The 15,878-nt window shown below is 34.5% G+C and overlaps 2 protein-coding genes and 1 long non-coding RNA gene across 3 annotated transcripts; all 3 read left to right on the top strand.

Moving 5' to 3' along the window:
* Nucleotides 1-321: 321 nt before the first annotated feature.
* On the top strand, nt 322-3,178 carry LOC108226035 (probable pectinesterase/pectinesterase inhibitor 58). Its single transcript, XM_017400991.2, has 2 exons — nt 322-1,468; nt 1,559-3,178. The coding sequence occupies exons 1-2, from the start codon at nt 496-498 to the stop codon at nt 3,031-3,033; spliced, it is 2,448 nt and encodes an 815-aa protein (XP_017256480.1). The 5' UTR covers nt 322-495; the 3' UTR covers nt 3,034-3,178.
* A 3,950-nt stretch (nt 3,179-7,128) lies between these two features.
* LOC108226466 (uncharacterized) lies at nt 7,129-9,567 on the top strand. The gene is made up of 3 exons (XR_001807668.2): nt 7,129-7,516; nt 8,489-9,024; nt 9,268-9,567. It is a non-coding gene; the product is annotated as an uncharacterized LOC108226466 (long non-coding RNA).
* A 2,917-nt stretch (nt 9,568-12,484) lies between these two features.
* LOC108192947 (uncharacterized) lies at nt 12,485-15,190 on the top strand. The gene is made up of 6 exons (XM_017359494.2): nt 12,485-12,732; nt 13,761-13,839; nt 13,923-13,988; nt 14,544-14,588; nt 14,668-14,724; nt 14,816-15,190. Exons 1-6 carry the CDS (start codon nt 12,539-12,541, stop codon nt 14,906-14,908), a joined length of 534 nt encoding a protein of 177 aa, XP_017214983.1. The 5' UTR covers nt 12,485-12,538; the 3' UTR covers nt 14,909-15,190.
* The last annotated feature ends 688 nt before the right edge of the window (nt 15,191-15,878 follow it).

Genomic DNA, 15,878 nt, shown 5'->3' with positions numbered 1-15,878 from the left:
ACAACATGATTAACGCCTTAATTAAAGGGATATCATCCTAGGAGACATGCATCTTGTCTTTACAAACTATAATTTGCTAAAAATATCAGACGTCCACAGGTTAAGTAACCGATCTCTGCGGCATGAGTTATATGCAGAGCATTCAGAAGAAAGGCTGCTCAATGGCCACAAAATGATCTAAAAACACACAAAGATATATATAGGGAGATTAGATTGAAGCCCAACATTCTGCACAATTACATCGAATGCACGATATATGTATCAGTATCATTCTGTTCTGTCACTTCTGTTCTGTAGAGCCACAGAGTGTGGAGGCTTTCTTGCACAACTTCGAAATTTTGGTTAATTATCAGAGGGGCATTAGCTTTATTTAGGCCCTCTTCTTAATGGTTGATAAATATCTACCATTGCTCATCTCATGCAAAACAACATTTGTGAAACTAATAATCATAGATATTATTCATCCAAAATTCTGCATTGATCTGAGATCAAAAAATGGATGAGGGTAAAAAGAGAATCCTCGTGCTGAGCGTGTCTTCTTTGCTTTTGGTGGCGATAGTGGTTGGTGTGGTAGTATGTGTAGTTAACACCAAAGAGGAAAAAACAACGGAGGTGTCAACATCGACGAAGGCCATTAAAACGCTTTGTGAGTCCGTGGATTATCAAGATACATGTGTGGAAGGCCTTTCATCCAAAGAGTACAACCAAACTGATGACCCGAAAGAGCTGGTGAAGATCGGGTTTGCGGTTGCAATGAAGCAGGTCAAATCGGCTCTTAATAAGTCCAGTACATTGCAAGAACTCGAGCAGGATCCAAGATCGAAAGAAGCTCTGAAAACCTGCAGCGAGCTAGCAGATTCATCCGTGAGAGACCTTGAGCGATCATTCGAAAAATTTTCAGATCTTGACATTGCTGAATTAAATGCCATCCTTGCTGATTTAAAAGTTTGGATCAGTGGTGCCATGACATCTGAACAGACTTGCTTAGATGGTTTTCAGAATACAACCGGAGAAGCCGGAGACAAAATGAAGGAGGCCTTGAAAGTAGGCATGCAAATGACAACCAATGCCTTGGCCATGGTTTCTGAAATTGCAACAGCTTTTGAACAGATAAATAATAATCAGCAAGCGGCTACTCAACGTCGTCTCCTGTCGTTTAGTGACTGGTTTGATCCTGCAATAAGGTTACTCATCCAAGATCCGCCAAAAAAATTCGAGGCAAATGTCGATGTTGCACAGGATGGAAGTGGGAAATACAAAACAATTAATGAGGCCTTAAAGGAGATACCGAAATCTGGTAACAAAACATTTGTGATACACATCAAGGAGGGTGTTTATGAAGAGAAAGTTGAAATATTTAGGAACATGACTAATGTATTGATGATCGGTGATGGCCCCAACAAGACGAGGATCACAGGAAAACTGAACGTGATCGATGGAACACCAACTTATAAGAGCGCAACAGTTGGTAATGAATTGTCATTAATGAGTAGTACTTATCTATGTATTATTTTCATCAATCAGTGCTTATAGATGTATCATGAATGTCATGCTGCAGCCATCGGGGGAGATAATTTCATTGCAAAGGACATTGGATTCGAAAATTCAGCAGGCTCTGAGAAGGAACAAGCCGTGGCTCTTCGTGTAAGCGCGGATAAAACCATCTTCTACAATTGCTGGATGGATGGATATCAGGACACGCTTTACACGCACACATACCGGCAATTTTATCGTGATTGTTCAATATCAGGGACCATTGATTTTGTGTTCGGTGATGCAGCTGCTGTTTTCCAGAACTGTACGTTTCTAGTGCGTAAGCCCCTGGAAAACCAGAGGAACATTGTCACAGCACAGGGCAGAAAAAATGTGAGACAGCCAACTGGACTTGTCCTGCAGAACTGCACCATAACTGCTGATTCGTCTCTTCAAGCCGACAAAAGTAAATTTGAAACGTTTCTTGCTAGACCCTGGAAGGAATATTCAAGAACAGTTATAATGGAATCGTTTATTGATGACGTGATCAAGCCTGAAGGATACTTGCCATGGAATGAGACATTTGCACTTGAAACTCTTTTTTACACCGAGTACAACAACAGAGGTCCTAGTTCTTCGAAAGATAAAAGGGTTAAATGGCCTGGCATTAAGGAGCTAACAACAGAACGGATCAAGCGTTTCACTGCTGCAAGTTTTATTGAAGGTGATACTTGGATTGCACGGACAAAAGTGCCTTATGCTTCCGGCCTAATACAACCACCACCTCAAGATGAACCAGCAGCCAGTCCTATATCGCCAGAGGAAGATGTAGATTTCAACCGTACAGAGTCCAAGACACAAAGTGAATTGCTAGCAGTATTGAAAACACCACCTTCATCACCTCAATCTAGTGGTCCTCCTCCTCCTCCTTCTTCTTCTTCTGGTTCCCCTTCTCCTTCACCCTCATCTGGTCCCGGATCTTCTCCAGCTGCAGCTCCCGCATTCGATGATTCTCCTGGTCCTGGGCCATCTAATTCAGGACCTGTTTCAGCCCCTGAACTGGATCCGTTTGATTTTGGAACAGTTTTTGATTCTCAACCAAGCCCCCCACCACCTGCATCCTCTAACTCAAGCTCAGCCTCTAAAGGAGGAAGCCCATCCCCATCCCCTGCTTCAAGCTCAGCCTCTAATGCCACACATGGATCTGCCTCATCCCCCAGCTCAAGCTCAACCTCTAACGCCACGCACGGGTCTGCCTCATCTCCGGGATCAAGCCCGACCTCTAACAACACCCATGGGTCTGCCTCATCCCCAGGATCAAGCCCGGCCTCTAACACCACCCATGGGTCTGCCTCATCCCCAGGATCAAGCCTGGCCTCTAACACCACGCATGGGTCTGCCTCATCCCCTGGATCAAGCCCGGCCTCTAACGCCACGCATGGGCCAGCTGCATCCTCCCCCAGCTCCAGCACACATGATTCTACCTCATCCCACGCATCGGGCCCAAGCTCTGCCTCTACCCATGCACCGGCCTCAAGTCCTGGCTCAGGTTCACATTAAGTCCTCAAGGCTTATCATTTTCGGGCGTTAGCATGCAATATATATTTAATGCTTATTGATCACTGTCAATTTATAGTTATGTTGTTTCTTTACTTTTTTACTGACACGACTGAAATGTATACATGATATATAGGTTTTTTTCTTCGAATTTAACTCCATATTTGTTGCATGAGTAGAATTTAGTCACCGTGAATATGATCAAAAAAGATATATATGAAAACATGTTTTATACAGGAATGTATGCGTTGCAAAAAACATGTATTATTCAGATAAGTGTCAAAAGATTAGGGTGTGATGTATAGTAGAAGTTGGAAATAAAACATGTACCCTAATTTTGTTGGGGAATGAAAAGAAAAAAGAAAGAAATGTAATTATTTTTTCTTTAGATAATCAAAGAAGAAAAAGCTTATTCATATGAGTTGCATTTTCTTAATGTTTTCTGCAGTGAGAGAGTCTCCACCTGTGCTAACTCTTGGTATAAATAGTGTCAAGTCATCAAAATGTAAAAGTTTATTTTCTCTATAATTAGTATTTTGATTATAGTTTCTTGCAAAATTTTACTCCTCCAACGACTCTTACCAAAATTTACTCCAACAACTATACTCAAAATTGTCAATATATTCAAAAAGATAAAATATAAATGAATTCTAGAATTCATGTCATTATTATTGAGGTATTACTATCAAAAATCAATCGTCATTACATATTTCACGATCGAGAACCTATTCAAGATTAAGCGGGGAGCAATCAAAATCTTACAAAGACCCTCTATGATAAACAAGGTCCTCTCGGACCAACATGTCCTCCCAGATAAAAATATTCTTTTAGATGGAGTTCTTACTTTAACTCCTGGACCTATCAAAACTTAAGTGGAGGGCAACCAAATTTTTATTAAAATCCTATTTTTTTAACTACATCATTTACTTATTTAGTACTTCCCCATGCATACCCAAAAAAAAGGAGTTGGGGGAAAATAATATTGTGTGTTTTGTAGAAGTCCAATTAATAGTCAAACATCATGTTTACATCGAAGAGCAAAGGACTCAAAGACTACAAGACCTGCAAAGTCAAGATTTGCAAGACCAAAGCTACAAAGTCTACAAGATCAAGGCTACATGGCTCGCAAAGCCTACAAAGCGTGTTAAAATATGCTATATAACTCTATAATAAATAAAGTGCATGCAAGATAAAGTCTGCATAAGAAAAGGCCCTAACAATACTCTATAACCTTATTATTGACAAAGGACATGCATGCTTCATAAAGCATGTAGAGGATAAAGTGCTAACAACCACAACAAGACAACTACAAATACTTGGAAAGACATATAAACTTGATAGATGGTTAATGTCGACTCTTCATCACCCAAGGGAACACTTGGTCATGTGCAAGCACGTGAGCCAAGCCTATAAATATCCTCAACCACTTCATCACAAGGATCCTTTTTTCTCATTCATTTTACTCTCACCATATTCAATTTCAAATAAGTTTGCTCTACCTTGTCTCTACTTTCTCTCTCTGGAAATAACTCACATTTACACATATGAATTACATTTTTCGATCACCAAACTTATTCACATGGTGGATGTGCTTACGGGACATAACTCCAGGGGTATTTCAGTTTCAGGAGTTTAAAGGTGATTCACGTAAAGCTTACCACTTGTAGAGCCTCCTACTTGCAAAGCCTCCCAGCTCCAATGCCTATCCTAATAGTTGTGAACCCTATTGCAAAGCCCAACGAACCCATGCAATATCTATTTACAGCACTACAAGGAAAGTGGAGCCCGATAATAGAAGGACTTGACAATATATTATGTTGAGTGAAAACTTACCAAGAGTTGGGGGTTGATAATGCACACACAGAGAGAGAATAATTAAAACTAGGGGAATAATTAAAAATGGTTGGTAAAACAATCAGTATTAACTACACAAGATATTATATTTTTTAAAAAAATTCATGAAATTTAAATTAAATTTAAAATTAAAATAAAAGAAATGACTGACTAGCTAGTTGTTATGGTGGTCAGAATAATGCTAACACGGAAGTCTCAAAATGGTCAGTAAAGAAGTGATCCATTTCCAGGTCGGTTAAAAAAAGCAGCCAGAAAAGATATTAAAATGATCGATTATCAAAGTCGAATCGACCGTTTAAGATTTATCAAGTGAGAAAGTCAATCAATTGGAATTTCCTGTTCAGAAAAATCCTTATTTTTTCGGTGTATACAACCTTTCTCTCCAAGAAGTGTCAACAATTTTATTTAATTCCGGTATCATTTCAATAAAGAGTAAAGATAAGTATCATGTCACATGATATTTCGACACTTTTTTTAACAGTTCTATTAAAGTTATTCCAAAAAAAATTCGCCTCTCTCTCTCTCTCTCTTTAATATATATATATATATACATATATATATATATATATATATATATATATATATATATATATATGTATATATATAGGGGAGGTATCTGGTACAAACTTACAAACTTACAAACTTTTTTTGTTCAACACATATATAACTTGAGTTCAACATTTTTTAAAGATATTTTGTTGAACATCAATTAGAATTGTGTTGGAGAAGTACATAAACTAGTTTTTCAATATAAGAACTAAGTTAAACTTATTATATAACCAATATTTATCTTTGTAGACCCTACCCAAACCTCATAGGTATAGTTCAAGCATCTCTTTAAATATATTCAACACAATAATAATTGATATTCTACACCCAATATTGAACCCCAGTTACGAATGTGTTGCGCACGATTTGTCTGTGCGTTATTTTTAAAATTGTGATGTTTTTTCAATAATTTTCAACATGGATACTTTCTATAACTAAGGATTAACAGGTTAGGAAAATTAAAAAAAATTCAAAAAAAAAAGTTTGTGAGTTTGTAACTTAAAAAAGTTTTTATTTGATCTTATCCCTATATATATATATATATATATATATATATATATATATATATATATAGGGATAGGATCAAATAAAAACTTTTTTAAGTTACAAACTTACAAACTTTTTTTTATTCTCCCATCGTGTTAATCCTTAGTTATAATAAGTATACATGTTGAAAATTCTTCAAAAAACATCACAATTTTTAAAAATAACGCATAAATAAATCGCGTTTTCAACACATTTATAACTGGGGTTCAACATCGGGTGTTGAACACTAATTATCATTGTGTTGAATATATCTAAAAAGATGTTTAAACTATACCTCTGGGGTTTGGGTAGGGTCTAGAAACATAAATATTAGTTAAATAACATGTTTACCTTAGTTCTTACATTTAAAAATTGGTTTATGTACTTCTCCACCACTATTTTAATCGATGTTCAACGAAATATATTAAAAAAATGTTGAACTCAAGTTATATATGTGTTGAACAAAAAAAGTTTGTAAGTTTGTAAGTTTGTACCAGAACCCTCCCCTATATATATAATGTTTTATGACCAATTTTCTCATATTTTTCTTTGAAATTAGGAAAATTAGAAAAAGATAAATCTGGTTCATACCAAATTTTGGACCATTATTGACGAAACTACCATCCAAAAAAAAAAAGATTAAGAAGAGAGGATATTGTCAATAATGCCTTGGCAATAAAGATACATCAACAAAGTGTAAGTGATTAATTGTTCATTCCACCTCAATCAAAGCAATTGACAACCCTAAAAAGCTCGGAATTTATAATTTGATTACATATCTTCAATTGATTCAATTTTTCTCTTTAAAACTTCAAAAACCTAATATAGAAAATCAGAAATAACTTATTTTTCTGGCATTTTTCATTCACTACACCAAATATGAGCTATTGCAACCCCAACATGCATTTGTGTTGCATAAAATGTTACAATAGACAAAAAATTTACGAGTCTATAGCAATATTTTGAAAAGTATTGCATAAAATAGAAAAGTGTTACAAACAAAAGTGCTAAAAATAATTTTCAGATCAAATGTAATACTTTAAAAAGTGTTGCAATAAATTGCAACGAATTTGGCTATTATTTGAGCGGGTTTTGAAATTTTATACTTAACGGGCATCCAAATATTGGAGCCAAATATCAAAAAGTTTTTACATAAAATAAAAATTTAATACAAAAATAAATAACTCTCCTCCTCTCGCCTCTCTGCTCTTCCCACCCCCTCTCCCCGTTTATCTCTCCCGTCTCCCCTCTTTCTCACTCTCTCCTCTCCGCTCATCTCTCTCGCACCTACTGCTCTTCTTTCTCGATCATCTCTTGTGCACATATCTTCAAATCTTAAAATCGATTAGGACAGTAATTTGAGCAAAACCCCAAAATTGATTAAAGTTTTAATTGATTCTGTTAAAGCTTTTATTAGAAGTACAGTACTCACAAAATTGATTTAATGTGTTTCTCACAAAATCTGTCCTAGATTATATCAGTGTGGTGAGGATGGCCATTTTGCCAGGGATTGTCATAATGCGAGCCGTTAGGATTCGGGATGTGCTGCTGCGATAGGGTAATTTGTGTTTACTTGATGATTTTGCTCTGTCGCTTTCTTTACTATTAATTAATCCATATCCTATGTTGATGCTACTCTTGGTCTTTTGATTATTTAAAGATTATTATTATGTAGGTTTAAACTATTTTAAGGATCTTTATCATATGCTGATGCTTTCGGATTTACTTGTCGTGAATGCTTATCGTTTCTCATTATTATTATTATTTTCATGAATTAATGAATAGATGTGTGGAATAGATGGTATTCAATTGCGTCAGTGGTTCTTATTATTTTGTGCTCTGCTTTCTTTTTTCTGTCTTATTATTATTATTGTTGGATGTTAATAATGTTTGTTATTAAGCTGCTGATTGTATTGAGGATGAATGTGCTTGTCTATATAATACTAAATGCTTTGATGAATGTTTGCCTCTACAAATTCCATCAGAATTCTGCTCTTTAAACTCTGTAATTGGGGTTGAAGTTGATGAGAGCTTTAATCCTAAGGCTCTGTGATGGTTTGATCTGATGAGTCTGAAAGTTTACTTTTTGTCAAACATTTTGGTTTTTTTTGTCTCCCTTTTTAGTTGTCAGTGTACTCTTTTAAATGCTCATTATGTTTAAGCATTCTTTTGAATGCTCATTATGTTTAAGTTTATTTTTTCGATTAAAGCTCTTGTATAATCAGGTGTTAGATTAGTAGGATTCTTGTTAATTTTGAGTTAATTGGTGGAATTATGTGTTAATGTTTTTGCTGTTTCGGATTTGCTTTGTCTGAAGATGGTCCAAGACGATACAAAATGCTCCCTTGCTGCTAATATCTGTAATATGTACTTGGTCTCTGTTGTTCAGGATGATAGCAAGTTGACATTGTTCCTAATCTCTACTAATCCACTGAGGATTCTTATTATTTTCTACCGCTGCTAATCTTTGTTAATCTTGTCTGATTATTAGTTGTGGCTATTGTTAAGATTTTCATTTTTGATATCTCAGTTGTATAAAATACTGCTTATAGTCATCAAGCAGAGTTTTTCAAGGTGGAAACAATGTAAAATTTCACCAGAACAATGCTCAGGAGCTGAAAATTTAAATGCAGACAAGAGGATTTCAATATGTATCGTAGTTGTTGATATAAGGTTACTTGACTTGAGCACTGATATATATGGAAGGAACAGGTACACTTCTTAAATAAATACCCTGGGAGAGCAAAGTTTGCATGTATACTGAATCATAACACCTCCAATAACATTAAAGATGGAGCTTGGTGGAAAAGGGCATGTACTGATGCTATTTTCATCCTAATAATTACGGCTTCAGTGAGTCGGACAGGTTAGAACAGAGAAGGTCTAGTTCTAATGGGTTGCAAATGGAAGGGAACCAACCGAATGATGTTAGTAAACCTTTTTTGTCATGATATGAGGCAGTTAATAACTGCTTTGTGGAGCTCACTGAAGTTCACGTAGAAGAAGATGAGTTGAACTGCTTTATGGAGCCACTCAACATATGATTTGATTCTTATGGATTGTTAGGTATAATGTCATTACTTTCTTTTATTGGTTACTTTTGTGGATGGTTTTTTCCGTAAAGTTTTACAAGTAAAACTGAAGAAAAGAATTACTTGAGATTCTGGAGGAAAGCCTTCTCAAAGTATGGAAACTAGTGTACACTAGAAATGCAGTATTGTGCCTTAAAGCTTATGAATACACAATGCAATTACATACTACCATATATTGTTATAATTTTTGAAGAATTTTGTTGTTATGACAAAACAGATGCCAAAGAGGGATGGTTATGAAACAACAAAAGCGATATGGAGAGCAGAGGTGGGCAGCAGTTCACTCATCCCAAGTGCTTGCAAGTTGGCATGGATTTAAGCTAGCTCCTAAAGAACCATCCAAGGCCGAAGGACGTGCACAAGCCATTATGGGTCATCTATAAGAAATTATTATAACTAGCTATTGTCGTGTAAAAAAATGACAAGATTTTTTTGTTTTTCATTCTTTTATTTCTTTCTTATTTAATTTTAGTAAATTGTAATCAAGGAATTTTTAAATGTGATTTTTGGTTTGATATGATTTGGTAATGGTATATTTAAATTTCAAATAGGATTTTGCAATATGGACCAATAAAAAATGTTGCATGTAAGCGTTGCCAATAAAATATGAAAGTATTACAATATAACAAATGTGTTGCTGATAAACGTTGCAATAAATTACTTTTGTAACACTTTTAACTACCTAAATTTTATATAAAAAAATTGCAGTAGCCTATTGTAACAAATTATTTGCGTTACTATAACTTTTAAAAGTGTTACAATAATGTTTCTATTGTAATACTAATAAAGTGTTGCAATAAACACTAAATTCGTTGCTATAGGGTTCTATTGCAACGGCAGTAAACGCAACGCTGATTTTTGGAAAATATGTTACATTAGAGTATATTGTAACATTTTTGGGGTCTAATATTACGCTTTCTTAGCATTGCAATAGGTCATATTTGGTGTAGTGATTTTTTCCCACTTCGACATAAATAGCACCAAAACACAAATTAAATTCATCGTAGTTTTTATATAAATTTTCGACTTGAATTTATAAATTACCTATATTTACTCCAATACAAACCTAATTAGCCTGCAAACTAAAAATATAATGTTTAATCACATTTTTAGTGGCAGTAGTCACTATTTTGTACATCACTTATCTTGTATATAACATCTCTCAAATACACACACACACACACACACACATACATACATACAGATATATACAATTAATGTATAAGACAATCATCTTCATCTAAACTGTAATAATTGACTTCTTACCACCATTACCAACTGTTTCCATGACTTGCCACCATCGCCTACCATCACCGATAGTCACGGACACTTACCATCATAACTTGTTAAAACTAGCGACTACTTGTCACCATCATACACCTTTTCTTACGGCTTGTTACCGTTTCTTAACATTGAAATTGATCATCTATAATCAATCATCAATAGTTTAGGTAAATAGATTTTATCAAATTTGAATGATGAAAATCGATGTTTATATACTGTATAAAAATAGTTGATTAGTTCAGTATAAATTAGTGATAGCCGTAGTTATAAAGAGTGGTAGGGAAACTGGTTTGTATATAAGAATTGATTTGTATTTGATCACTTGCCAAATGATTAATTTAAGGCATATTCGTATCCGATAATATCCGAATCCGAAATTAAATATATATGATATTAAATATTATATATATATATATATTATTCAATAACTATATAATATGTGTATTTATATATGTATACATAAAATAATATATTTATATAAATTTTGTATAATTTTAAAATATTATAGACATATATCATAATTTTATTTGAGTTTAATATTTTAAAGATAACAAATTTATATTGAAAGATAAATAAGAATTAATTTTTGAATTAATATAAACCTTCTTTGATGATTTTAATTTTTTTACTCAGTTTTTAAAAATTAATTTTTAATTTTTATTATTTTTTAGAAATTTTAACAGAAAAATAAAAAATCTGATTAAAAATCAGATTCGGATCCAGATATTATTCGAATCCGGATAGTATCCGTCGGATCCGGATTCGGATATCATCCTTTAAAAAATTTCGGATTCGGATACGGATATAGATTTTCGGATTCGGATTCAGATCCGGATACAGGCAGATCCGTATCCGAATTATCCGTTTGACACCCCTATCAATGGATCATCACGGATGTTGGTTTATCGAAGGATTTGGCAAAGTGTCACGGTTTTGACGTGGCAACCATATTCTTGTGGTGGTGGTGTCTGAATTCGTGTCAATATAGTCTACAATGCATGGATAAAAGAGAAGACACATGGATGGATGACTCAAGAAAGAATCAAGTTAATTCAAGAAAGTGTGTAATGACAATTCTTATCCAGTTTGATATCTCCGTTTCATATCATTATCACTTATCGTCAACAAACATAATTGTTTAGGTAAGTCCCATGTAATATATTACTATTACTAGCTTTTAACCCGTGCGAAGCACGGGCGGGTATATAGTTCGTAATTTATTATTTATATTTAAATTTTAACGTCATTTTATTAGTATTTTAATATTAATAGATTGAATTTAATTAAATTATATTATTCGACTGATTATATTCTCTCCCGATTACTTGAAAATGGACAAACCCTATATATATATAATACATTTAATCCGATTTTAGTGCATGTAGATTTAAAAATTAAAAAAATCAGAAAATTTAAATTTTTTCCAAACATAGACGATCTTGTAATACATTTGAAAGATTCAGTAATCTAATCAATCGAATTTCAACATAATTCTGTAATGTTGATTTTTTTGACAACAGAAACTTTTAAGATTAGAATTTGAAAGGGTTATGTAATGTGTGGTGTTTATATTGATATAAAACACGTTAAAGTTAAAAAGAGTTATATAAAGTTTCTTGTTAAAAAAAGATATTCAAAATTATTATTTATAATTTTATTTATAACATCATTATAATTTTTAATGAAATATTATATGATAAGATATTGTTAGGAGTGTTTTTAATATTTGAAATTGTTTAACAATGTAAGACTAATAGACTCCACATTTGTAGAGTTGTAGTACCAAAAGGAGAGTACCAAACCAAAAAATATAACTAAAATCTAGGACTACAAATTATACCCATGTTGGCTTATTATAGTATAGTATAGATATCACACACAATTTTATTTATTGTGCACTAAACTGTTTTCACGGAAACATCTTCTCTACTTGAAGGATAGGGGCATGGTCTGCGTACAGCTTAACCTCCTCAGACTCTGCTCTAATAATAATATACCGAGTATGTTTGATTTGGTTTGGTTTTTATTACTCTTTACTCAAAAAAAAGTTTTATTATTCTGACTTTTTACGAAATTAATCTGACATTATTCGAAAGCGTTTACGACGTCGTTTTGACGGAACCCACGGCTAAATAAAACTCAGAAACCCAATTGGATCTATCGGTCCACAATCTCCCTGGCCTCTTCCCCTCTCTCAAGTTGACATGGCCGCCTCGTCGTCTTCGTCGTCGTCATCTTCCGATTCATCGATAAGGCGCCACAGAGAAAGGCGCCGCCGCCGCCGCATGGATAAAGACCACAAGGTAGACTCTCTTAAAGTCCGCAAGAAAAGTAGTCGTTCACACTCCAAACGACGTCGTCGCTCACTTTCTTCCGACTCATCCTCTTATGATTCCAGGTCATTATTTTTCTTTCTTCTGTTTAATTAACATAAAGATCGGCGCTTTTCGTAATTAGGATTGTTAATATATGCTTTTGTGAAAATTATAGCGAGCTTGGTGCTTTTGTGTTTAGGTTTGTGAAATTAATGTTAAGATTGGTGCTTTTTAGGAATACTGTAATTTTGGGTAAGGTTGGTGCTTTTGTATTTAGGTTTGTGAAATTGAATTGAAGATTGCTGCTTTTTGGGCATATTATAATCTTGGGGTTGGGTTTTGCTGAATTTCAATCCTAATTGCTCGATTTTTGGTGAACCGTGAATGTTGTATGTTGTTCATAGTTGTGCATAGTTCGTGTTAATGTGCAAATCAGCAAATACTAGCAGAATAGTGTTTTTGGAAAATTAGGGTAGTTAAATATTACAAAGGCTAGGTCTTTGACAAGTAAGATACTGCAAAAAGAATTATCACTTGATTGGATTAATGGTTACAAGGTTGATGGGTTGAGCTTGCATTTATATGTGCTGTATGAGACTACGCAGCTGGGCACTTGCAAGTTCTTTCTGGGGGGAATTTGAAAAACCTTATTAACTATCATACCCCGGTTGAAACTGAGTGGGGGCCCCTCAGCCTTCCTCCCCCCTTCCCCAAAAAAATAATCAATGTGCCCATCATCGAGTTGAAGCATAAGGTGGTGACTCTGGGGCCATAATCGTGATTTTAAGTATTACTCTCGGACATTGGTCACGTCCCCTACTGCTAAAGTAATATGTATAAAACATAAAATATTCTATGTTTTATTCTTAATTTAAATTTTACTATATTTATCCGATATATACATAGTGCTGATACACTATGATAAAGGTTGAGAATTTTTTGTCAAAATTTCTTAAAAGTGATGATAGAATGAACAACATTTTCGTTATGTAGTGTACTTGTTTAGTTGTTTCAGTGAAGCATGGGCTTCGCTTTGTGCTTATGTTCTGAAAGCGACTGTATGCTCGTACTTTTCACCTCTAACGAGTATGGTTATATTTATGCATTGCAGAAGTGATAGTTCTAGCGATAGTGAACGTGAAGCTTCTAGTCGTTCTAAGAGAAATAAAGACACCGACAAACAGAAGAAGGTTTTTGGTTTATTTCTTTTTCACTATTTATACCATTTGCTTTGTCTGGTAAATTTATTCTGTATTTACTTGTCTGTTTGCAGAGCAAAGAGAAAGACAAACGAAAAAGTCGTCATCAACATAAGCGGCACAAGCATAAAGCTAAGGAGGTAGGGCTTATTGTCTTTCTTTTTTCTTTCCTGTATATCAATTTCTGCTCTAGACATCAAGTAATCTTGGTTCTGGTATCTGTTTATATGTTTTGTTGTGTTGTAAAATATAAAAAGTCATGTTTTGCTCACATTTAAGAAGCGATATACAATTTTTGTGGTTTGTGCTCATGCCCCAAAGTTTTTCTTTAAATATATTTTGGATGTAAACTGACACAAAGGATATTGGGCCCGCCGAGCTTCTAATATTCCTCGATTATTATAAATGCTCAAGTTAGCTGTTCTCCTTTAAATGGTTGTCAGCGAATTGCATGTTTGTGGTAGTTTTTTTTTGCTTGGAAAGCATACTTCATATACCATGCAAAGTGTAGTTTTGTTTGCTTGGAAAGCATACTTCATATACAATGCAAAGTGCTTATAGTTTTTCTTCCTTTTTATGGAATGGCTTCGAAATTGGAGCTGCCGTCTGTAACATGATGTCTGGGTGCTTGATTTGGGTTTCCCGGGATGTGTTTCTTGCTCTGGTTTTATCCTGCCAATGTGAGCAATCTATAGAACAAGCAGGATGCAAGTAGCAGTGGCCCTGTTCAGCTCTCTAAGGTGACTATTTCATTGGATTCTTAAAGATTCCTGTTTTTTATCCATAATGTTCCGTTAACTTTGGTCCAATGTTTTGCAGTTTCTTGGGCGTGACAAAGATGACAGTGTCCGTCGTAGTGCTGTCTCTGGCAAAAAGGTAACTGCTTGATCACTATTTACTTGGAGCTTTTTGCTCACAAGATTAATTTATGATCAACTGTGCTGACTTTTTACAATATATTGGGTAGATATTGTTGAAGCTTGACAAGTCAAAGGAGGACAAGGTGGCAGAGAACAATCGAAATCAACTGCTCAAATTTTTGAATTCGAGTTATGATTGAACGGGCATGATCTCTACTCTATCAACCACTATTACTGCGACAACTAAATTAATTTTGCCTCGTAAAAGATACTTTTTGTGTGTGTGCAAATTACAGACGTATGTTGTAATCTTAAATGGAGCTTTCAGTTTGAGCAGAAAGCATAGACCGGATATGTAGTCTGGTATCGAAGGATCAGCTTTTGAACCTCTCTACCTGTGTTTGTGTTATAGTGTATGAGAGCATCTCGGACACGAGTACCTTTTGGTCTAATGGAAAATACAGTAAATGATTTGCGCTTAAGCTGTAAAATGTGTCTGAGTTGAGATTTTGATTTTATTTCAACAGGAGTTCATGTTTTGATGAGATTTGAATCCTCAATCTCCCGACAGAAGGGCAAGTTAGATAATGGAGACAAATGAGCTGAGAGCTGTATTTTTATGATGCCTGGATTTAAATGATTCAGGAACTACATTAGTATCTGCAGCTTCTGTACTATGTGCAACCATACGTCTGACATATTTTAAAGCATCAGATACTTTCATTTGTACTGCCACTAGATAACACTAAAAATACCTTAACAAATATAGGACTTTCATTCTTCTTTCATCATATCTTCAGTTTAGTAGTTGTATTGTAATTTTCTTCTGTCAACTTTAAGTGATACTGAGTTAATGACTACTTCAGTATCCTTGGGTATTAATATCCATGGTTCTTGCATCATGTTCATGACAAAATCATGTCAAATTGTCAGTTTGCAATAGGTTAGTTGTGACAACTACTACCAAGTTAATCTCTGATTCTACATTGGTAGTTGCGGCAAGGACCACAACACTTATTAAATTGTTTGGAAGCTTCATTATAGGAAATCATGACCTTCCCTCTCTTGTTCATGTATAAAGTTGATCGTTTACGACACGTCATTCTTAAGCAAGTTTTCCAGGTGTGGCACAGTCTGTTTATTTAACAGCATCTCTATTAAACATATGTT

Source organism: Daucus carota, chromosome 6 (assembly GCF_001625215.2).
Source record: "Daucus carota subsp. sativus chromosome 6, DH1 v3.0, whole genome shotgun sequence".
Taxonomy (NCBI): Eukaryota; Viridiplantae; Streptophyta; class Magnoliopsida; order Apiales; family Apiaceae; genus Daucus; species Daucus carota.
This window is presented reverse-complemented; position numbering and strand designations above follow the sequence as displayed.